The following is a 24572-nucleotide window of genomic DNA, read 5'->3' as shown; positions in this document are numbered from 1 at the left end:
CCACAGGACGTTCGTAAGCCCCTTGTTACCTCGGGCTTGCAAACCCTCCTCTAAGCCGTAGCCCGCATGGGAAGCTCCCGGCACGCGGTATGCGCCGTATTCCTATGGCGCATCCCGCCCCACCACGCCAACCCTAGCCAACGCCATTTCCACACCGTCCTGGAGTCCTGACAAAAAGGTGTCCAAACCGACATCATTAAGGTGCACTCCATCATCCCTAAGTGCTCCTTTTTCTTTGTCCTCGAGTTCCCAATGGCGAACTGCCACTCCACCCAATGATTGCACGAACCTGGACATCCTCAGATTTATCAATCTTCTCACCCTTTCGATCGCATCCACATCTCTGGCACCCCTCCAGCATCTCCTGGCCACAATATCCGACCATACAAGCACACAATCCTGGAAACAGTCTCGAAACTGCATCATGTCTTGTTTCATTAGCACTAGTAATTCGTTCATTTTAGTTCTTCCTAAGTCGTTCCCCCCGGCGTGAACGACCAGTATAACTCTCCGGGGGGTCCACCTGCTGATTTTTAGAACGAATTGTAAAATCCTGGGCCATTGAAGCCCCCGCACACCAATCCAGTTTACAAGTGCGCCACTCAGACCCAGATTCCTTCCCATAGGTCGAGCGGCCGCTCTTCTCTCCGCCCAATAGATAAACGAGTGGCCGATGATCCAAACATGCCATGGGTCGGATGCTGAAACAAAATAAACATAGCAAATAACCGCAAATTGCAAGAAACACACCTACGTAACACTAAGCCTTTAATCCGTGCACGTCAATCCGTCACCAAAGCCACTTCTACCGTACGGTCCGGTCGTACGTATGACTTGTACGCTTGCGATTTCCATCGCCCCAACCGTTTTAAACCGTCCTCCGTCATACCGTGGGCTTCCGCCGTCGTTGCGGCCCCAATCCTAAATGAATGTGTTCCGAATTCTGCCGGCTCCAAACCGCACTTCTTTAACGCCGAACGTAAAACCGCCGAAAATTGGAAACGTGTGATCGGGGACCCTGATGCATGCACTAAAAATTGCCCACTCTGGGGGCGCTTTTTTATGAACTCGCTAGTTACCTCCACCGGGCACCATTGTGCCCCTAATTGGTTAATGGTGAGCCAGTCACCTCTCCCATAAATATCCGTTTTCGACTTCCTTATACCTATCCGTATGGCTGGTCCCGTAGCGATAACGTCGTTTGCCCGTGGCCACCCGACTTGACTTTACTTGCCGGGACCATCTCTCCGATACGTAGGGCCGCGAAAAACGCCACAGAAAAAGCCGTTCTAAACAACAGTGTTTCGTATTCATCCGCACAAACCGTCTCCAAAACCGACAACAGGCTCATCAGTACTGAAAATGTGTAATTTTAACAAAAAAGCCACTCCCGATAGATGCTTCTTGGCCGCTCCTACCGACAACCGTTTTTTACGCAACTCCGTCAGCATATCCAAGGTCGCCGACCTTGCCCTTTCACCTCCTACCACTTTTCCACCAGCAAACTTCAACCATAATAACCAGACTGAATTGTAATTCCTCCACGTCGTAGCCGCCACCGATGACTCCACCAGCTTCAACAACTCTCCTCTGCCAGATTCCATAAGGAAGGCGGGCAGCGTACCCCCTTGGCATCCGCCTGCGGGTACCGTTCCCTGAACAGCTCCATCTGCGAACGAGAGAGTGCGTCAGCTGCTCTGTTGTCACAACCCGGGACGTGCTTTGCACGCAAATACATATTGCCCTGTAAACATCTTAGCACCACGTGCCTCAACAAAGCCAAGACCGGCGGGGAGGCCGACGATTGTTTGTTTATCGTCTGTACCACCGCCGCATTATCCGACCAAAAACATACTCTCCGATCTCGTAACTCTGCTCCCCATAACTCAATCGCTACCACCACCGGGAAAAATTCCAGCAGCGTTATGTTCTTCGTCCACCGTTTTTCTCTCCATGACCTTGGCCAGGACTCCCTGCACCAATGGTTGTTGAAAATCACGCCAAAACCGCCCGAACCGGCCGCATCGGCAAACAAGCTGATGTCGGTTCCTTCCACATCTTCCCTTGGGCATATCACCTGCCCGTTGAAAGAATGCAGGAACACCGTCCATATATGCAAATCTGCCTTTATGCCCGCCGTCACGCGTATAAAATGGTGTGGTTCGCGGACCCCCACAGTCGCCAATGATAGTCTCCTGGCAAACGGCCGCCCCATGGGGATCACTTTGCAGGCGAAATTTAAAAGACCCAACAAAACTTGAACCTGCCGCAACGTCACTTTTTTACACTTAGTCACTTCGCCGACCGTTTGCCGCAACCTAGCCACTTTGTCAGCCGGCAACCTGAAAACCATATCCACCGAATCGATCTCTATCCCTAAAAACGTTAGGCATGTAACCGGGCCCATCGTCTTTTCTTCGGACAATGGGACCCCCGCTAATCGCATTAACCTCTTAAAATTCGTCATTAGGAACCCGCAATCGCCCGATGCTTTTGAACCGACGAACAAAAAATCGTCCAAATAATGGATCACCGATGTGATACCTGTCTCGTACTTTAACATCCACTCAAGGAAAGAACTAAATAACTCGAAAAAATAGCATGAGATTGCGCATCCCATCGGCAAGCACATGTCGACGAAACACTGATCCTCAATTCTACATCCCAAAAGATGAAAACACTCCGGATGAACCGGGAGCAGGCGGAACGCCGATTCGATGTCCGTTTTTGCCAGCTGGGCAAATCTACCCGCTGACCTTACTAGCCGAATAGCGCAGTCGAACGACGTGTAGGCTACCGCTGCCTCCTCTTTTGAGATGCCATCATTGACCGATCCCCCAGTCGGAAAAGATAAATGATGTATCAAGCGGAACTTCCCGGTTTCCTTTTTAGGTACCAGACCCAAAGGAGACACTCGCAAGTTCTCGAAAGGAGGATCACTGAAAGGGCCGGCCATCCGGCCCAACTCCACTTCTTTTTGGACCTTCTCCCTTACCAACTCGATATCGTCTCTTGCCGATTTCAAATTGGGGCATAACACAGTGGCAGGCTGATGTGCATACGGAATTTTGAAGCCTTCCCGAAATCCTGACCTAAGGATTTCTGCTTCCTGTTTCCTGTGGTACTTGCTTAACCACGGATCCAGGTACTGGCTTCTCACTGGAGTTCGCATTTCCGCCGGTGCTACCCACCGCGGGTACCGTCCTCTGTTTACAGAAACAGCGAATCGCCGAATGTTGCCCCCCGCATACCGAGCATTCGTGCCGGAACTTGCAGGTGGCGTAGAATCGACAATGGCCCTCATTGTACAACCAACAGGAGCCATTCGGCCTAGGAGATGCCGCGGGTGGTTGAGATGCCCCTCCCGCGGCTCCCCCGGGAAAGGAAGTCCTAGCTGGACGCTGTGCTAGGATCAGCTGAATCCATACATCAGTGGCCTTTGAGGCCCAACTCGTATGAGTCCCCGACACCCGAAAATCTTCATCAAAGCGCCACCACGCTGCACCTCCGTGCAACCGGTATGCGCTATAAATGGTATTTAGATATACCATCATTTCCGGAGCTTTGCGTGGCTGATGCTGACACGTCACATGAACCAAAACCACAAAAGCCTGCAACCAGTTTCCAAAGGTTTTAGCGATCTTCGGTTTTTTATCAGCACCTCGCTCTGACCGCTCTTTATCAACCATTACGTGGTCCGCTGAAAGCAAGGACCATATATCCATATACACACCATTTTTAATCTTTTCAACCACATCATCGGGCAGACCCACCCCAAGAGGGGCAACCCCACAAAACAACGAATCGGCATATTGCAAACTATCCGTTGGAACACTTTCTGTACCCGCTGCTGAGCAAGCACCGATATTACCCGCAGGCGGGCCTGCGCCCCCTGGAGCCACACAGGACACTGAAAGCCCCTTTTCTGGATCAACCTTGCTCAACAGCGACCTCAGAACCGACACTAAATCATCTTTCTCCGCACCCGCTGCGGGATCCGACACATTTTTTAAAACATTGCATAGGGTGGACTCACCAACTGGACGGACCTCCGGCGTTGCCAAGGGTGATGCCCTCGCTGTACCGCTCCCTCGGTTCCGTCCCATATCATACGCGGGCTGCCGACCACTCGACTGCCGAGCCCTCCTTGCGTTATCCGACTGAGACGTGCCAGGCTGGTCCGGCCCTGACCGATCCTGCGCGTGCTCCTGCCACCTGCGGCGTTCCTGGACCTTCTGATAAAGGGATGACTGCGGGTCCGCCCTCCGTGGCTGATCCTTTCGCATGAAATATTCGTCCTGGTCGCTGCTACGCACTTCTTCGCTTGACTCGCGCGCCCTGCTGCTAGTACTGCGCCCTACGCTTGCCTGCTCTAGCTGTGCTTGAAACTCTCTATTTTGCCTCTCCTGTCTGGCTCGCTCTTTCTGCCTCTGCCTGGCCCCCTGGCCCGGTTTTTTAGAGCTCCTGCGTGGAGCCTGGCTATGTGGGGGAAGATAAACTACGGGCTCTGCTGGAGGGGGGATGTAGTGGGGGTTAATATAGCAGTGCCAATACTCGCTGGTCTGGGCTGGTGGGCGCTGGTACAAGGTGAAGGGGGGGGGGGGGGGGGCGATGGCCCTGTAATGTTTCCATGTACTGAGGGGGGGGGGGGGGATGGGGGAATATGACATGTGTCTGAGTGTCCCCTCCCCATTCCCCCCTGAAGGCTATGTGCGCTCCTAACTGGCCTCTTTCCCTCTGTGCGGCGTGCTGTCCCTGTACCCCGGGCTTCCAATGGAGGGGAAACGTGAGCTGCCTCCCCCCTCCCTGCTGCTGTCGGACCCGCTGGTGCTACCCGGGCTGTGTGTCGGGGGGGGGGGGGGGGATTGCGTGGGCCCCTGTTAGCCATTCTGCCCCTCGCGCTAACTATCCTCCCTCCCCCCTCCCCCTGCCAACGGGCTCCTTCCTCGTCGCGCCACCGGCGCTGCTTGTGCCGCCACGTGTACTGTGCCGCCATCTTGAGAGGACGTGCGGCCGGACCGCGCGCTCCCCTGCTCCTCTCCACTGCTCACTCCGCGCTCACCTCGCACATGTCCTGGAGTCCTGCGCCCGGCTGCGCGATGCTGCAGCTGTTCGGAGCCCAATATGACTGCCGAACGCCGTCCCCCTTGCTCCGGACCATCGGCTGTTAGTGTCCTCTGTGCCTCCGCTGCCGGTCCTCCCACCGTACCTCTCGGTGCCGGCGCCAACTTCCGGCTCGCTCCTCAGTCCCTCCTCGAGCCTGCGCTGCCCTGGCTGACTCTTCCTCCTCCCCTCTTCGGCGCTGGGCTCGGACTTAGTCTAGCGGGGGGCTGCTTTCGCCGGCGCGGTCTCCCTCGCGGCGCCTCTTGCGTGCTGGCTGGCTCCTCTCCTGACCTCCGCTGCTGTCCTTCTTCCCCGGCTGGCTCCCTGGCTTCGGCGATCGTCCTGCAGCTTGCCAGCACCTCTTCAAGCCATCCGGTGCCGTCTTGCATCACCGCTTCCTGGATCCTGGACCGTAAGTTGTCCATTTTCTCCTTTTTTCTCCCGCTGCTTCTATCTTCCACCCGACTCTTCTGACCTTCTTTATCTTCCGACTGCTTCTTTCTTGTACGACTCCTGTCGTCTGTGCTCTGGGTCTTGCTTTGTTCTTCTATTTTCTGCTGCTGCTCCTAATTTCTTCCTCTGCTCGTCTGCTTTTCCTCTCTGCGTCCTTCTTCTTCCCCTCCTAGGCTGTTTGTGGATTTTTCCCGCTCTCATTCCTTCTACTTCCTGTCCTAACTCCTCCCCCTCTCCACTACCTCTGCTCGCTATTGTATAACCCCCCACCCTCCTGCCCCCAGTCCCACGCCGCATCGTTACCCACTTTGCGGCATACAAGGACCGCAGACAGGATACGAATCCCCAACACACAGCTGGACTATGGCGGTATCTGAATCCTGTGGCGGTAGCTGTACATGCCTGCAGACATGGAGAGGAAAAGACAGTTTACCTCTCTGGATCCAGCGCAGGTCTCCTCTGTGCCAGCCAGATCTTTTTTCAGCAAGGCAGGTTTAACCATTGGGATCATCAGGCGACTTGCCCGGCACATGCGCAGTGCGTTCTTTGTTTTTGAATCTCCTGCTTGCCCACAGATCTGCTGGCAAGTCCTCTTATGCCGTGAAATGGTTAATGAGACGGCATGTGACTGGGGACTAATAGAAAAAGGTAAAGTGAACGTCAGAGGGGGGAGGAGCTTAGACAGGAAGAAAGGGGGAGGAGAGCGGAAGAAGGACCTCAGTCAAGCGAAGCAAGAAGAGTGAAGACGTCGGCAGTGAAGAACGAGCAGAATAAGCGAGTAAAAGAAAGCAAAAGCAAGGGAGAAGAAAAGTAAAGAGCACCCAAAGTGCAGAAGACGGGGAGAAGAGGACTCTGCAGAGCGGGCGGCAGCAGTAAGAAGGAGCGGGTGGAAGACAAGCCGGTTAGAAGGGAGAAGAACGGAAGCAGCGATGGAAGACTTACGGGCGATGATCCAACAGGCAGTGCAGCAAGACGGCACCGCGTGGCTGGAGGAGATACTGGCGAGCTGCAGGTCGGAGTCAGAGCCCGGGCGGCCGTTGGAACCAGAGGTTCGAGAGCAGGAAGACAGGAGTGGCACAGCGCAAGAAGCGGATGCCGTGCGGGGACGCCCGAGGAGAAGAAAAAACCCTCCAGCAAGGCTCAGTCCGAGTCCAGCGGCGAAACGAGGGGGCCGGAGAACCAGCCGGGGCAGTGAGAAGCCGCAGGTTCCGGGAAGCGCCGGCCAAAAAAGGGCGGCAAATTTGAATTGCGCGGCGGGAAAACCGCCTGTGAGTCGGCAGCAGTCACCGCCAGCAGGCGGTCCGGGATTGCGTGGCGGACAGACGGCAGCATCGAGGGCATGCTCCGTTACAGCGGATCAGCGCACTTCTGGGCGCAGGACGGCCAAGATTACAAGGCAGGAGGCGCAACAGAGAAAAGAGGATACCCTGAGGAGCGCGCGGCATGGCCGCTGGCTCACACAAGATGGCGGCGCTGCCGCCCAAAGCGAGCAGGTAGAGAACAGGGGGGCGGTAAGGGAGGCTATTGTGAGACAGGGAGATGGAGCTCAAAGAAGGGACGAGCGCAGGCCCACCGCGGGGGGGGGGGGGGGGGGTGTGAACGTTACAGTCCCGCACATAGCTCAGCGAGCAGCGCAGCCAGTAGGGCCTCCAGTGAACAGGGGAGCGATAGGGACAGAGTAGTCTCAGTTGAAGGTAGTGGGAGCCTGTTTTCAGACCCCACTCCAGACAGATCACCAGGCCCGGCGCCCCTGCAACCCCTGTTGTTCACAGGGCGATAATTGGCCTGGATACCCATCCTCCCCCCCCCACCGGTCTGTACCCCATAGCCCCCCCCCCCCCCCCGCGAGCATGTACAGCACAACCCACTCCGGAGCATTCCTACTTGCACTGCGCACCCCGCCATACCCGGTTCCCATAGGCTCGTGTATGTTAACCCCAAGTACGTGGGTTCCCTCGCACACACCAAGGGATACTCCTCTTATAGCACCCTTAGTCACGCGGGCAATAACCTCCAGGGACAAGGCGCCAAGCGCAGACAGAGGGAGAGAGCCAGGCGGGAAAGAGACCAGAAAAAGCGCAATAGTGAACAGGATCGCGGAGGCATAGGGGTAGTCCTAGCGCGAGTAGGGCCAGCGAGGAAGACAGGCAGACAGCTTCAGAGCAAGAATACCAACTAATAACACACCGCCGGCCGGCGGTTTCGCCATCAACCTCCGCGAAAATGGATATCATATGCCCCAAAGGGCGGGAGCTTTCACAGTGACGGCCAGAGCAGGGCCACACTGGAGCAGCTTATTCAAGGAGGGCTCGAGAGGCTGCGCACAGGGTCGCGCGGCAGCCCTCACCTTCACAACACAGGAGCCCGGAGAGAAGACTGGCGAGGACCACACCCTTGGCATCGCCGCAGGTCAGTCGAGCCTGTGAGTCTACATACATAAATGCATGGAAAAATGTCATGGATCCCGCCAAGGCGGCAGATAGAGGTGATCTAGTTATGGTGTTAAAGTCCCTGTTGAGCAAGGTCGATAGAACAGAAGGGCTTTCAGTGTCCTGCAGTTCGCCAGGGGGCATGGGCTCGCCTGCAGATAATGATGGTGTTGGCTCAACAGGCGGTGGTGATGCGGACCCCTTAGAGGGGCTAAAATAGGCCGACTCTTTGTTCTGTGGTGTTGAGGAATTATTAGAAAAAATTCGAAAAGGAATTTATGTGGATATTTGGTCCTTGCTATCGGCGGACCATGTTATGGTGGATAAAGAGCGCGCGTCCGAACGCGGATCAGAAAAGAAGCCGAAGGTGGCTAAAACATTCGGCAATTGGTTGTAAGCGTACACGGTACTGGCATATGTGACATGCCAGCATCAGCCTAAAAAAGGCCCGGAACTCTTGGTGTACCTCAACACCATTTATAGTGCATACAAAAATTGCACGGCGGCGCTGCGTGGTGGCGATACAATGAAGATTTCAGGTGTCGCATTTTGGGTGTAAATCACATAAGCTGGGCGTCTAAAGCAACAGACGTATGGATCCAGCTTATTCTAGCCCAGCGCCCCCAAAGAACGTCCTTTCAAGGGGGGGCTGCAGGGGCAGTGAACAGCCACCTGCGGCTTCACCGAAACCTAATGGCTCCTGTTGGTTATACAACGAGGGCCACTGTCGTTTTTACGCCACCTGTAAGTTCAGACACGAATGTTCTGTCTGCGGGGGCCAGCACGCTGCAATTCGGTGCTTCAGAAAGCAAAAAACGTCCGCCGCTGGGGGCGGTGTCAGTGGAGCACCGCACCCCAGTGAGAAGCAAGTTCCTGTTGTAGTTGTTAGACAAATACCACAGGAAGCAGGGAGCAAAAATACTTAGGCTTGGTTTTTCCGTCGGCTTTGTTATTCCGTTCACTTTTCAACCAGCTTCAACGTTGAGCCCCAATTTAAAGTCCGCAATTGACAATTTAAATTTAGTAAGGGAAAAATTGCTCAAGGAAGTAGAGCTGGGCCGCATGGCCGGCCCTTTGGAGGAACCCCCTTTCGTTAACTTGCGAGTTTCCCCATTGGGGCTAGTACCCAAGAAGGAAGCCGGCAAGTTCCGCCTGATACATCATTTATCCTTCCCAAAAGGGGAGTCGGTAAACGATGGTATTTCAAAAGAACAAGCCTCAGTGGTTTACACTTCTTTTGATCAGGCTGTACTTCTAGTCGGGAAAGCAGGCGCATCTAGCAAAAGCCGATATCAAATCGGCTTTCCGGTTATTGCCCGTGCATCCGGAATGTTTTCACTTACTGGGTTGCAAGGTGGACAACCAATTCTTTTTTGACATGTGTTTGCCGATGGGGTGCTCCATTTCATGTTATTACTTCGAGGTATTCAGCTCCTTCCTAGAGTGGATGCTCAGGTACGAGACGGGCATCGGATTTGTGACGCACTACCTGGATGATTTTCTGTTCATTGGTACAGAGTCATCGGGTGATTGCGGGTTTTTGTTAGACACGTTCCGGCAACTCATGCATCATGCTGGGGTTCCGCTATCCGAAGAGAAGACCATGGGTCCGGTGACTCGGCTTACTTTTCTCGGGATAGAGATAGACACGATTGACATGGTCTTCAGGTTACCGGCGGATAAAGTAGCTTGGCTTCGCCAGTCGGTGAAAGAAGTATCATGTTGTAAAAAGGCTACGTTGCGGCAGGTGCAGGTCCTCCTGGGGTTGATAAATTTCGCGTGTAAAGTGATACCCATGGGCCGTGTTTTTTCAAGACAGTTATCTTTGGCGACAGTGGGGGCCAGAGAGCCCCATCATTTCATACGAATGACGTATAGAATCAGAGCGGATCTACACATTTGGCGTGTATTTTTGGATATGTTCAACGGACAAGTGGTGTGCCCGAAGGAAGAGTGGTCGGGCTCTGAGCTGTGCTTGTTCGCCGACGCGGCCGGTTCCGTTGGTTTTGGGGTTATTTTTCAGAACAACTGGTGCAGGGAGTCCTGGCCAGGGGCGTGGTTGGAGCGGCAATGGAATAAAACCGTTGCTGTAGTTTTTCCCGCTGGTGGTGGCACTGGAGTTATGGGGCGAGGAGCTCCAGGATCGTAAGATCTGTTTCTGGTCAGATAACGCAGCGGTGGTACACACCATTAACAAACAGTCTTCGGCTTCTCCGCCTGTGTTGGCCCTTTTAAGGCACGTGGTTTTGCAATGTTTATTTATGAGCAAAGCATGTACCGGGTTATAACAATGGAGCGGCTGACGCACTCTCTCGTTCGCAGATGGAGCTGTTCGGGGAGCGGCACCCACAGGCGGCTGCCAGGGTGGTACGCTGCCCGCCTTTCTTATGGAGTCTGGCAGAAGAGAGTTGCTGAGGCTGGTGGAATCCTCGGTGGCGGTTGCGACATGGGAAACCTATAAGGCGATTTGGTCGACGTGGTTGTCTTTTCTGGAGGCAGCATGGTGGGGGGGGGGGCCATAGCAAAACGATCGTCGGTTGATGTAGCTAAAAGACATTTGTCAGGTGTCGCGTTCTTATTAAAATTACACGGCGTTAAGGATGTTACCAAGGACTTTGTTTTCCGGCAGATTGTTCGCGGTTGGAAGAAGGATAAGGGGCGGGTAGATTCTCGTCGCCCCATTACATATTCAGTACTGAATAAATTAATGGAGGTGTTGGAATCCACATGCACAAACGGTTCGGAAGCGTTGTTGTTCAGAGCGGCGTTCAGGATCGGAGTGTTAGTACCCGCCAATAAGAATAAAACCAGAGGCCTTCTTTGCAATGACGTTCTCATGACGGACGGGTCCTTACGGGTTCGGGTCTGAAAATCTAAGACTGACATTTACGGTAGAGGAGAATGGCTAGCGATTAGCAGATTGGGCACATGCTGGTGCCCGGTGGGCACAGTAGGTCATTACATGGCTACTAAGGCGCAGAGCGAGCAAGTTTTGGTTCATTCCTCAGGGCTCCTACTTACCCGGTTCCAGTTTGCATCGGTTTTCCGGACCTCGTTAAGAGCAGCAGGTTTTGAGCCGTCGGAATTCGGGACACTCATTCAGGATTGGCGCTGCGACTATGGCTGATGCAGGCGGCATGAACGAAGAAGGATTAAAGAGGCTGGGCAGATGGAAATCCCAGGCATACAAATCCTATGTGAGTCCGGACTTGATGGTCGAATAACGCAGGGTTAACGGTTTACAATTTGTTGACAAAGTAATTTTGTACAGTTTTCCCCAATATGGGGTTTTTCTTGTGTTTATTTTATTTCCCCAGCCGGGGAGCCGTGGGGGGTGTACATCATCGGTCATTCATACATCTATTGGGCGGAAAGGAGGGCATCGGTACGACCAATAGGAAAGAACTTAGGCTTAACTAGGGGGAAGGGGGGGGGGGGGGGGGGGGAACAGACGGGGACGACCTTGGCAAAATAAACATGGCGGATATCTCTTGGTGATAATGAAGCAGGACATACTTCGTTTTCGTGACTGCTTTCAGGAATCGATCATGGTATGGTCAGACATAGTGGCAAGGAGCCACTGGAGAGAGGAGCGAGAGACCCGGCGGCAATAGAAAGGGTCAGAAAACTAGTCAATTTGAAAAGATCGCAGTTTGTTCGGTCATTAGGCGGTATTGTGGTGCGACATTGGGAGCTTGAAGATATGGAAAAATGAGCATTGAGGGAGGACGGTGTCCATCTCAATGAGGTCGGATTGGATACTTTATCAGGTTTGCAGGATGGAGTAGAGGCAGCTTTAGTGCAGGTCGGTCGGTGGGGTGGGACGGAATGCGCCATAGGGATATGGCACATCCCGTGTGGCCTGGAGTTATTCCATGCTGGATAGGGATAGTCGAGGAAGGTTGGCAAGCCAAAGGATTGGGGCTTACGAACGTCCTCTAGGACGGTTTATGGAAAGGGTTTTGGTTTGAGAAAGTTAAAATTTTTTGAGTTATATGAAAATTTTAATAAAGCTGTGACCTACCCCACATTTATACAGCAAGAAGTTGTAGACGTATTTATTTTGTAAAGTAAGCGAGCAAGTAGTTAAAGTTAATGTCCCCAGTTACAGTGAGACTAAGTGCTGTGGAGTAGTACGAGCCAAGAGAGGATTCCAGAGAGCTCCTTCACACGGTGCGACAATGCGGCAACCTGCGAAAGTTCTGCTGAGTGTAAGTCTGCAGTCTGTCCACTTTGGTGGAACTCCACCCCCTGCAATACAAGGGTTAAATCCACCAAGTAGATGAAGATCTGGCTGCTGCAAGATGCCATATGTGAATGCAGCCGCCTGCCCCGCCAGGCTGAGCGGCATATCCAGTACTGCTAAGCAGGTAATACAGCCAAGTCCAAGACTTCTGCTGAACCACCTAGAGTTTAAAACCCAAGCAGTTAGATCTTCATCTTGCAGCCACCAGCAGGAGGCGCTCACCGCAGAATATGCAGTTATTGCATGAACGGGCCAACATTAGGTCGCTGTAATCTGCACCAGTACCTCTGCTAGTCTACCCCCAAGTGCTGTGGCTGGGTATCTGCTGTGAGTCTAACCTTTGTATTTTAGTCCACAGCACAGATGGGCGCGCTGCAGGGTCACCGGACGCTTCCTGTCAGATCTGAAGTCTCACCTGGAAGATGCTGTAAATGCTGAAGTTTGCTGTGAGGATTCTACAGTATTTGTCGTGTGAAGCCGGCTTTATAATGCAACTTCTCATATCAAGTCAATGGCCAGGATAGGAGGAGAACTGATCCCAGCCCTTTACCCCTTAGATGCCATGTCACTTGACTGTAGCATGTAGTCAGAGGGGGCTCTGCCCACTCACACCATGCTGCTGGATTGCTGTGGCAGCCAGAGACCCAACAATGGACTCCGGTCCTGCATCTTATGGAGTCCCGTTAGGCTCTGCCAGGTATAGCTGAAGTGGTCTGAGGGTGGCTTGCAGAAGTCCCCTTCTGGGACTATTAAAACTCTACTCCATTGGAGTAATCCATAGATAGCAGAGAGCCATCCCCTCCTGTCAAGTCACCAATGCCGAACTCTATGCTTCATATCTTTATTGAAAACAACTAACATAACAGTTACAGCTCACTGTTATGGCAGAAACTTCTGCAAGACTACAGAAACGGAAAGAAAGCTGGCCGATGAGCTCTTCACCTCACCAAGATGGGCTTCTGGCCTTGTCTCCTGGCCAAGGTGTTGGCTTTTCTTTCCACCGATTTAACCACACCCACTGCGACTGTTTGCTTCAGATCCCGGGCAGCAAAGCGTCCTGCAATAGAGAAGCCGACCATCATAAGCCAGTAGACTCCGAGTGATTAACATGGGTACGAAGTACAATATACCGTAGATTGTCAACCCTTGATGACCAGCTGCAACTCAACGTGCAAACCTACCTAGAGGTGGGTAGTCAAAGAACCGCTCTACACAGAAAGGCTTGATGGGCTTGAGGGTTACAATTGCTGCATCTCCAGACTTCAGCTGATAAGGACTGTCCTCCAGTTTTTTGCCAGACCTTCGATCAATCTTCTCCTGCAGCTCTGAGAACTGGCAGGTAATGTGTGCCGTGTGGCAGTCTATGACTGGAGAGTAGCCAGCTTTAATAAAGCCAGGATGGTTCAGAATGATGACCTGCGAGAGATAAACCCATCACTATGGCAGTTAAGGGGCACCTGGTGGGCTACAAGATCAGACATTCTTGACCTGGCAGTACCCTTCCACCATAGGAAGTCATGTACCTGGGCAATAAAGCTGGTGGCCTCAGTTGGTGGGTCACTCTTGGAGTTTCCAGCAACGTTGCCACGTCTCAGACTCTTCATGGCTATGTTCTTCACATTAAATCCTACATTATATCCTGGAAACGCCGTCTGCAGAGGTTCATGATGCATCTCTATGGATTTTACTTCTGCAGTAAAGTTTGATGGTGCAAACGAGATGGTCATACCTGGCTTGAGGATCCCAGTCTCAACTTTACCCACTGGCACAGTGCCAATTCCTTTGAAGAAATGGAGGATTGACTAGAGAACAGCAAGAGCCATTGTGTGCAAAGGAGACAAAGTCACTGACCCTGGACAAAGATGGCCGTACAACCTGATGCCCACTGTGCATATTATACAATGCTAGTCATACTACATGCTGTTCTGACTGGCACTGCCCAATCAAAGCAGGTGTAGTGTCTTCGATACAAACTAATGCAGTGTACATCAGGTAGGCACAAGCAGTGTGGCCATCTTGGTTTCTCCAGGACCAGCAAGTTGCTTTAAAGGAGTTGCCCAGGATTGCAGAGAGCCACTCCAGAAGCTGCTCCACACCATCCACTGGCATGCTTCCCAACCAGCCCAGATCCTGTGGGGCACTCCTGATTTAGGATGCCATCCTGCCCACCGACAAGCATTTAATTCACTTGGGGTTTAGTCCTGACTGGCAGCAATACATCTGACCCCTGACAGCTGCATACAGATGCTGGGGAGGCATCACAAGTCAGAAAGCGTGGCAGCCACCTGACCGCAAGTGCACTGCTTGTGGGGTTAGTCTGGCTGTCATGGAGGGGTCACCAAAGGATATCATTATGGGACACAGGGTGTGGCTTTCAATAAAAAGGGGTGCAGCCTGTCAGAAGTTTGCCATGATGGGCACTGCTACAGTTGGATATCAGTTCTGAACAAGGACATCCATGGATTGCCTGGTACTGCAACAGAGTTCCAGTGAAGTGAGACGGAGCTCCAATGCCACACATTGACCAGAGGGGGGCACTGTTTTTTATTTTTGAAGAATGCAGCTGTGTTTCCCTACAAAGTCCTGGGCAATCCCTTTAACCATTCTACATATATACCTACTGAGTTCAGTAGCACTTTTGAACGTTCCATGCAGCATGCCACTTACCACCTATCTTGTACACGTCTTGCAGTGGCAGTCGTAATGGCTTGTTTGCTGGTCGCACTGGAGGAACCAAATTATCCAAGACTTCTAGTAGAGATTGTCCTCTGCTAAAGCCATCTTTTCGTTTCACTTTCCATCCTCTAAACCAACTCATCTGTTGAATGCAGCAATATTAGTATGTGGGTGAAAAGTAGTCATCTAGAGCACATGGTCGGAGGCTCGGCATTACACTCACGTGTAGCTAATGTGGGGCCAATAGTCAAAAGGGGGTCAAAAAGCGAACCTGGAAACTACAGACCAGCAAGTCTGACTTCTATTGTGGGTAAAAGGTCTGAAGGGTTTCTAAGATGCTATCATGGAGGACCTCAAGGAAAAGAGCTTTAAAACTCCACATCAGCATGGGTTTATTAGAGATTACTCCGGTCAGACCAACCTGATCAGCTTCTATGTGGAGGCAAGTTCTAAACTAGACTGGGGTGGGTGTCATTGGATCTTTTGGATACTGTGCCACATAAAAGGTTGTTATATAACATGAGGATACTGGTCTGGGTGAGAGTGTAAGTGGGTAAGTAACTGGTCAGTGATAGAAAGCAGAGGGGGGGGGGGGGGTTCTATATGGTACATACTGATTGAGTGCTGTTACTACTGTGGTACCACAGGGGGCAGTACTAGAGGTGTCGTCACTAGTGAGGCACTACAGAGAGCAGTTTGGGGCCATATTCTCTTTAATATTTATCAGTGACCTGGTAGAAGGATTGTGCAGCAAATCAATATTTTTAGATGATGCAAAACTAGGTCTACATAGACACGAGGACGCAAGGAGATTGCAAGAGGATCTGGATAAGCTGGAGGCAGAAAGATGGCAATTGAGGGGAAACACTAAGGTTCTGCACACAGCAGGAAATCCATGTCACCATTGCACACTAAATGGGAAACCACTGGGGACCCTGACATGGACTTGGGGGAGGGGGGGGGGCGGTTAGTTAAAAAGAGGCCTAGGGAGCCCATAAGAACATTGTTCTTCCCCTTTACAAGTCACTGGTCAGACCACACATGGAATATTGTGGACAATTTTGGGTACCAGTACTCAGACAAAGCTTGAGTGGGTACAAAGGTGGTGACTAAAGTAATAAAAGGATGGTCTACAATACCCAGAGAGGCCATCGAAACTGGGGTTATTTAATTTAGTGGCCAAGTGCAGACCTAATAATCATGTATAATGTATCAGGGGTCTGTACAGAGATCTCTCCCATCATCTATTATTACCATGGCTGTAACAAGGGGGCGCTCTAATAACTATGTATAGATATATCAGGGGTCAGTACAGAGATCTCTCCCATCATCTATTACCATGGCTGTAACAAGGGGGCGCTCTAATAACTATGTATAGATATATCAGGGGTCAGTACAGAGATCTCTCCATCATCTATTATACCCAGGACTGTAACAAGGGGGCGCTCTAATAACTATGTATAGATATATCAGGGTCAGTACAGAGATCTCTGCCATCATCTATTATACCCAGGAGTGTAACAAGGGGGCGCTTTAGTAACTATGTATAGATATATCAGCGTCAGTACAGAGATCTCTGCCATCATCTATTACCATGGCTGTAACAAGGGGGTGCTATTTACATCTAGGGGAAAGAAGGTTTCCACATGACATAGAAGTGGGTTCTTTACTGTAAGACCAGTGAGACTATGGAACTCCGAGGACGTCGTGACGGTGATACGATGTAAGATTTTGGAGGTCTTTCTTGAGCGTTACAACATTACATCACTGATCACTCAGAAGGGTCGGGAATTATTCTAATTGCCAGATTGGAGTAAGGAAGGAATATTCCTTCAAATTGGGGAGAGTTGGTTTCCACCTCACTGGGTTCTTTTTGCCTTCCTCTGGATCAACATGGGGGAGATGGCTGCATCAGATGGGCAAATGTCTTTTGGGCTTTACATACTAGGATTGCCGTAAAGACAGATCAGCAGCAGATCTTCCTGGTCTATTTTCCAGCTGAGGGAATTGACATTTGGTTTTCATCAGAAGTCACTTGTGACCATGATTTTATAAACAAGACTAACGTCTTTAGCAGAGGCAGAGAAGGAAGATGTCCCTTGGATAGGTTACAGCTCAACAGGAATAAAGTTCCACATGAAGGGCAGTTTGGGACAAGTCAATGCTGATCTACTGCTTCCATGGTGTCATGCATGACCTTCTACAGAGACGTACCTTCTGGCTCGGAGACGAGATGTTCTCTCCAGTCCACCCCGACACTGGGACAAATGGGATAGAGTTTGGGTTGTAGCCAATCTTCTTCAGGTAGATGGCAACGTTCCTCACTACTTCATCAAACCTCTTCTCGTTGTATGGAGGATCCGTTACGTCCATCTTATTCACACAGACAATTAGCTGCTTGACGCCCATGGTGTAGGCCAGAAGAGCATGTTCCCTGGTTTGACCATTTCTGGACACCCCGGCTTCAAACTCACCTGTGGCTGCTGAAACCACTAGAAGAGCCACATCAGCCTGAAAGAAGATGGGGCTACTGGTTTAGTTGTATTTTAGGTGAACCAACATGACTAGGAACTGCAAGGTGGCACCACCAAGAATTCACAGCAGCTTCCTGGTGAGGATTAGTATGTGTGCCCACCCACACCCAGGCAAACACCCTCATCTACATTAGTCACAAGTTAACCAGAAGTCAGGTCTGCACCCATCCTGTGGTTCCATAAGCCAGCCATGCAATGAGCCCCTACCTGGGATGTGCCAGTGATCATGTTCTTGATGAAGTCCCTGTGTCCTGGGGCATCGATTATGGTGATGGCAAAGCGGTTGGTTTGGAACTTCCACAGGGAGATGTCGATGGTTATTCCTCGCTCCCTCTCAGCCTTCAGCTTGTCCAGGATCCATGCAAACTTGAAAGAACCCTTCCCAATCTGAAGTGTAGAAACCTCCATTAGTCATGAAGTTTGTCAATAAGCGGCTAGTCTACATGCAGTCATCTACGGTCCCATTAGAACCTACACCAAGAGTAGAGGTGCACATATCACACCCTGTGGGGTGAAGTCAGAAGGGTCTGGCAAGGGGCAGACTTTCTTATGCAGTCTAGCTACTGTACTTGTGTGAGCCAAGAGCTGTCACATCACCAAGTACCCCCATTAGTAGAGCGAGATACAAACCGCCACCAGCAGCCTCACATCTTGGTCTACAGCCCTCAGCGGAGGGGCACAGGGGGAATATACTGACCAACAACCACATATTGGGCAGGGGCTGCTTAGTATTATACTTGCAGATATGACATACAAGGGGGGCAGAGCAGCTGATACATGTGGTGCATCACGCAGGAGATAGAGGGAGGAAGAACAGAGTAGGGGAGTTTCTCCTCCATCCTGAGTAAGGAAATCAGTCAGAGAGGTCATCAGAATGGTGAGTGTTAGCTCCCCTTGCGAAGTTAGCTGACAGTGGGATATAATCTACCCTGCATGAGCCCCTCCAGCTGGTCACTGACATGCCGGACACAGTTCAGGCCATCATACAGATCCAACTCTGCTACATATACAGCCACCTGAGCACAAAGCCCCCCCAGTGCTGACCACCTCCATCCTTACCTGGCCAGCCGCAGCCTCCAGCTTCTCCAGGGATCTTGGGTCAAAGCCCCCACACTTGTAGATGAGGTGGCCGGTGGTGGTGGACTTCCCAGAGTCCACATGGCCAATGATGACCACATTCAAGTGAACCTTCCCCTTGTCAGCCATGATGCCTCTTCTTAGCTCTCACCTGTGTCCTTGAGTGGGAAGGACTACTGCTCCCAGCTGGCTTATATAGTCAGTCATCTCACCTGTAGCTCCTGCTTCACCTGATTAATTCATTAACCCCTTCTATGCAGGCTGATATTCAGGACTACATGAGCGTCTCCGCCAGAAAGATGGAAGCCATCATGGCGTCGGGTCACCCGCTATAATCTTCGGGGCTTATTCACATGCGTGTAAAAAAAAACGCATCTTGTTTCTCCTTTTTATTTATGATTTCCAGAGTTACCTGCATAAAAATTGGATCCCCTCACATCATTGGAGTGCAATCTGCAGCCATAGACTTGTCCAAAATGACACCAAAATAGGACGTGCCATTATTTTTTCTAGCAATGTTCGTCCAAAAAATGTGAAGTGTAAAAACAACAGTTTGACCCAATATGTTCTATTTCTGTCTGATTTTGGAGCGATCTCTTGGGTCTGTGGGGGTACTTGGACCCGGGACTGTTCTCTGTCCGATTCTTGGAGGTTCAGTAGAATGTGTGTTTGCACACGGGCGCTTCGCTGCGCGGATGAATGTGCAGCGTGTCCTGAGGAATCGCACACGGCAGCGAGCGCCTGCTGCACACGGAAGGGATGTCCGAGCCCGCCGGAGAGTCGTAGCCCAACTTTACAATGTCTGTGTGTGCGCCCTGAATCCCATGGAAACGCCCTTCGTGTCGTGTACTTTAGGCTGGACGCACTTTCATCAGATTTGCAGCGATTTTTGGGATGTTACTTTCTATAATTTTTATGATGTTTTTCTTCAATTATGAAAACTGTGCAAAATGCGATCAATTAGGCAGAGGGTGTGTCCGCACGCCCTCGCATCTTGTGTTGTGGCCACGATGTTCACAAGCACACAGCTCTACTCCAACGCTCCTAGAATCCCCCAGGATACCTGATAGGACTGCAGGAATGGCCAAAGTTGGTGCACGTGAACCCTGGACATTCGCTGTACGGATGCGTCACACGGGGCGGACTGGTTGTGGCGAAAACACCAAAACCACATGGGAGAAAATGCAGGAGAATTTGCTGTAACAACCGTGAACTGCGGCTAATCCCGTGCCGTTCCCCCTAATTCAGTCTTTACTGTTAGCAAACTGCCCTGCGGTTGAAGTGCGCCATTTGTTGTGCATCTGAAAACCACACAGTGAAAAGTGCAGGCGGCTGCAGGATGCCTTCATGTGGGGGTGGTTGCCGCGGTTGGGCTGCATTTGTGGGGGGAAAAAGAAAACTTGGTGCAACGGCTGTAAAACGCGCGCATTTCTGATGTGCATTTGGTGCAGATCTTACAACAGGACTCCCCGTGTGACGGCGCGCTCATCGGCACTCGCAATAATGTGTCGCGTTTATCCACTGCAGAAATCAGTGTTTGGCGGTGGATTCAGCCTTGCGTTGCGGTGAGGTTGCACTCCTGGGACCTGTAGTGCAATGTGTGGCTGCAGATCTGTGGGATTTGGCTGGAGGATGGTGAGGAGTTCTCCAGCCTGACAATCACCACCAGTCCGTATATATAAGTACCCACTAGATGGCGCTGATCATTATCCATTTCTCTTATTACCTCTCAGAACTTGGTGCATATATGTGTTGTGGTGCTGCAGTACACAGAATGGTCTGCAGAGGGCTGTAGAAACAAGAGGTAACACCTGTGGGTGTTGCAGGAAGTAACATAAAAGTGTCACTTCCTGCCACACTCAGGGGGAAGTTGATAGCTCAGGGGAGCTGCAAGCCTGAGGACCAATTTGGACCAGTGGAGGCCTTGAGTCTGATAGGGAGTACACTGCTAGACTCTCACCCTGGTGGGGTACGGATAATGGACTGTGCTGTTCAAGTAATGAACTTTGCTGTGTATGAAATAAATACCACCAATACCAGATTTAAAGAGAATACAAGACTCTGGAGCATTTTTTTTATACATGTGGTGCCCATTCTGGATTGAAAGAACGGCGATCCTGTAGGCGAGTGACCCCAGCTTGCCACAATGTGTATCTATTAGTGCAATTAATGCAATTTAGAGGAGAAAATATAACATTTCATATTTATGCAAATACGTAGTAGGTCGTTTTTTTTCCTATACTGCACATGAAAATGAGGATTTGCACCCCAAGATGTACCCCCGTTTGTCCTGTGTTCAGAAACATACCCATTGTGGCCCGTCGGATTTCAGGGCACAAGTGAATAAATTCCAGGTCCCATTGCTCACTTGTGCAGAAATAAAATTGACTCCCTAAATCCTTAGATCACTCCTAGAATACCCCTCCCCCTCCTATTTGGGGGGTATTTCTTGCTCTCAGTGGTAGGGATGGGGTGCAAAGTGGCACTCTGTGAGGCTTCATAATCTTGCTGCGGTGCGGCGGTCTCACACAGAAGGAACAGCAGGAAGGCGAGCGTTCCCGGGGCTTCTTGTAAATTACGTACTACAGGTAGCGGTCTGAATAACGCCGGGCTCACACGGCCGGATGTGGAATCTGCTTGCGGAGGCCCGCAGCGGATCCCAGCTGGGAGCCTGGCGGAGGTGCAGCATCCGAGGAGTGGGCCCCAGCCTAGGAGGCAGCAGGGGTAGAGTAGTTCACTTGTCATGGTGGCTCTACCGTCTCCCACACAGAGAGCAACCGGGGACACGTCCAAGGGGCACGGATGTCTTTATCAAATAGGGAAACCCGCTAGTGGATTACTTTAATCCTTTTGTCCTGTGTGACGCCACCGTTCCTTCCTCCACCGTGATCTTTCTCGGAAACAAATAAGAGTACGCAGACACGGGGTAGAGTTTAAAGGCCAAATCAACGTGTAACCGTTCCAGCAATTACAGTCCACTGTACATCCAGCGGCAGTACAGCAGTGCAGAGGAACGCGTGATGTGTGAGGGAGGAAAACACAGGAGAACACAGTGACTTCCACAGGCCAGGTTATCTGTGGTTCTCTGGTCCCGGACACGACTCTTATAACTCCACGGCTCCACTCTCACAGGATTGTGTAGAATTACACGTCACACCGCAAGGCGGGAAACTCACACTTATAGCGGCCCTCCTCATATACTCCAGTCCACACGGGGAAAGAAGAAGCGGTTCACAGCATTAAGTCTATCCGTTCAGCCTCTTCCATCTCTTCTAGTACTCAGACTGAAGGTGTCTGAGAACCCTCCAAGTCCAGTCCTAGCTCACTCTCACTAACGCTCTTCACAGGGAACTCAAGATAACTCCCTTCACATGCATCTTGTATCCACATACATATCACAAGGTCACATGATAGACAAATAGATACTTTTCCAGACATAACCCAAACAGTAACTCATTCAGTGCTGCAGGCTTGCAATACACATCATATTCATACACATAGAAGACAGTGGAAATACACATAAGGAAAAGACTACATAGATCATTCAGAAACTTCCAGAACATATGCACATCAACTTCTGTGCACTACAGAGGTGCTGCGTACGACTGCGTAACGTGTTGCGCATAACTGCGTCTCTGGCTGTCGCTTAGTGATGATGTGGGTACCGGCAGCCCGCACACAATGTAATTGTGGATGGGCTATGGGTATATCTGCGTAATTCCAACCCGAAAGGGCCGTGGATAAAGATCCCATCGGGGGACAAATCCAGGGACCTTAGATATGTAATTTCAATTCCCCTCATGGATACGATCCATAAGGGGAGATGAAACAGTAACTTTTTTTTTTAACTTTACACGATCACCGTTATCCATTGGATAATGGCATCATGTGACCGGGAACCGCATATAGCAGTCCCCGATGACCTCTCCATGCACTCAGCTATCTCTGACAGTTGGGTGCAGGGAGACTATGTTGGCCGCTATCTCCGACCTTCTGCGCATGTGCGCCACATAGGCGCATGCGCCACAGCCCGCGGCAGGGTTCAGATCACCACTGGACATCGCGGTGGATGTAGGTGAGTATTTTCAGCTCCCCTCAAGGATCCGATCCATGAGGGGAGCTGAAACGTTAACTTTTGTTTTTACTTTTCTGTGATCGCCGTTATCCATTGCATAATAGTGATCATGGACCTGGGGACAGGTCACTGCGGTCCCCGGTGACATCTCCTGCCTCCCAGCTACCTTCAGTAGCCAGAAACCAGGAGATTTCAAATTTCCTGGGCCTTTCAGACTTCTGCACGTGTGTGTGACGTAATGACATCTGGCGCACATGTGCAGAAGCCAGCGTCTGGTCACAGGCCGCAGGACATCATGGAGGACGGGGGTTGGTACGCTCAGATTCCCTCATGGATCTCATCGGTGAGGGGTGATGAAACTTTAAATTTTTATAACTTTTTGTTTACTTTCATGCGATCACCGCTATCCATTGGATAGCAGCGATCACCGGACCGGGGTAGGGGAGTCGGATATCCCAGCAACCTATGACAGCTCCAAGTTGTCGGCTACCTCCGTCAGCTGTCAGCATGGAGCTGTCACATCCACAGTCCACGTAGCTTTAATCCCCAGAGCGAGTGTGTTTTTTTTACAGCCTTGAAGATTAAAGCCCACTAAACCAGGATGTAAAAAGTCTATGGGGTGATTACTAAGGGGTTTACATTGCAACAAAGGGTTTGCTTGCTGGTCCCAAAAAGAGACATCAACTTTCCCCAGACTAAAAAACTGGCAGATTGACATGAAAGGAGGGTGACAATTACATCATACTTCCCCTTTTAGAGATGGCATGGTAGGTTGATCCGTGACTCATCTCCTAAGCCCATCTCCACTTCCTCCCCCTGAAGGGATAATCAGTCATTGTTACAGTGCTTGCTGCCCTTCTTGCGCTGGATGGTAAAGTCATATTTCTGCAAAGCTAGATTCCAAGATAGCAACTTTCCATTATCGCCTGCAACATGATGCAGCGAGTTAAGCGGGTTGTAATCCATCACTATGGTAAAGTTGTGCCTATAGAGATATGGGTGCAGCTTCTGCATGGACCACACCTTGGCTAAGCACTCTTCTATTGTGGCGTACACCAACACTCTGGGCAGGAGTTTGCGGCTCAGATACCACACAGGGTCCTCTTTGCTTCCAGAGTTTATTTGGCTGCGAACAGTACCCAGGCCGTATGCACTGGCATCAGTCTGCACCACAAACCTCCTGGTAAAGTTTGGGCCCTGCAGAATCGGAGCACTGGAGAGAGCAGCCTTAAGGGCTACAGAGGACTGCTCACAGTTGGAGGTCCAGTTCACTACCTGAGGCAGTTTCTTCTTGGATAGGTCAGTGTGGAGCTTGACTAGGGCACTGTAGTTGGGTACAAACTTATGGTAGTGCCCAGAGGCACCCAAGAAGGACATCACCTGCTTCTTAGTTTTCGGGGTGGGCCAGGCCACGATGGCACCTATCTTCCCAGGCTTTGGCTTTAGCATTCCCCCTTCTACTAGATGCCCTAGGTACTGCACCTCCTGCATGCTGATCTGGCACTTTCTAGGCTTGATGGTCAGGCATGTGGTCTGGATCGCTTGAGCACCTTCGGCAGGTGCTTCAGGTATTCCTTCCATGTAGGGCTGAAGATGGCATTATCATCTAAGTAAGCAACTGCAAACTCTTCAAGCCCCTCAAGCAACTGATCTACCAAACATTGTAAAGTGGCCAGAACATTTTTAATGCCAAAACTCACACTGAACTTGTAGAGTCCGAAAGGGGTAATGAAAGCAGACCTCTCATGTGCTTCCTTGGTTATGGGTATCTGCCAATATGCCCAACTGGTGGTGATGTACTGCGCACTGGCTAGCTGGTCCAATAACTCATTAATGTGGGGCATCAGATACCATCATGGCATTCATAATCCTGTAGTCCATGCAGAACGAGGTCCTCCAAACCTTTTTGGGCATCAGGACTACAGATGAGGCACGTATGCTCTGGAAAATTTGGATGACACCCAGATGCAGTATCTCGT

The 24572-nt window shown here is 51.1% G+C and overlaps 1 protein-coding gene across 1 annotated transcript; it reads right to left on the bottom strand.

The window, feature by feature from the left end:
* Nucleotides 1-13169: 13169 nt before the first annotated feature.
* LOC136578892 (elongation factor 1-alpha) lies at nucleotides 13170-18647 on the bottom strand. The gene is made up of 7 exons (XM_066579069.1): nucleotides 18501-18647; nucleotides 17649-17828; nucleotides 17122-17418; nucleotides 14899-15049; nucleotides 13755-14011; nucleotides 13413-13647; nucleotides 13170-13288 (listed from the first exon to the last, which is right to left on the bottom strand). The coding sequence occupies exons 1-7, from the start codon at nucleotides 18645-18647 to the stop codon at nucleotides 13170-13172; spliced, it is 1386 nt and encodes a 461-aa protein (XP_066435166.1).
* Nucleotides 18648-24572: the final 5925 nt, after the last annotated feature.

This window comes from Eleutherodactylus coqui, chromosome 9, assembly GCF_035609145.1.
Source record: "Eleutherodactylus coqui strain aEleCoq1 chromosome 9, aEleCoq1.hap1, whole genome shotgun sequence".
Lineage (NCBI taxonomy): Eukaryota > Metazoa > Chordata > Amphibia > Anura > Eleutherodactylidae > Eleutherodactylus > Eleutherodactylus coqui.
The sequence above is the reverse complement of the archived record's forward strand: the minus strand, read 5'-3'. Positions and strand labels throughout refer to the sequence as shown.

Bases quoted from the DNA above. Each gene is read 5' to 3' on its own strand.
- LOC136578892 (XM_066579069.1), bottom strand. From the start codon at position 18,647: ATGGCTGACAAGGGGAAGGTTCACTTGAATGTGGTCATCATTGGCCAT. The intron at 15,050-17,121 runs GTACGTCTCTGT...TGCATTCAACAG, and splicing joins TCTCGTCTCCGAGCCAGAAG to ATGAGTTGGTTTAGAGGATG. The intron at 13,648-13,754 runs GTACATGACTTC...TATCTCTCGCAG, and splicing joins CCACCAGCTTTATTGCCCAG to GTCATCATTCTGAACCATCC.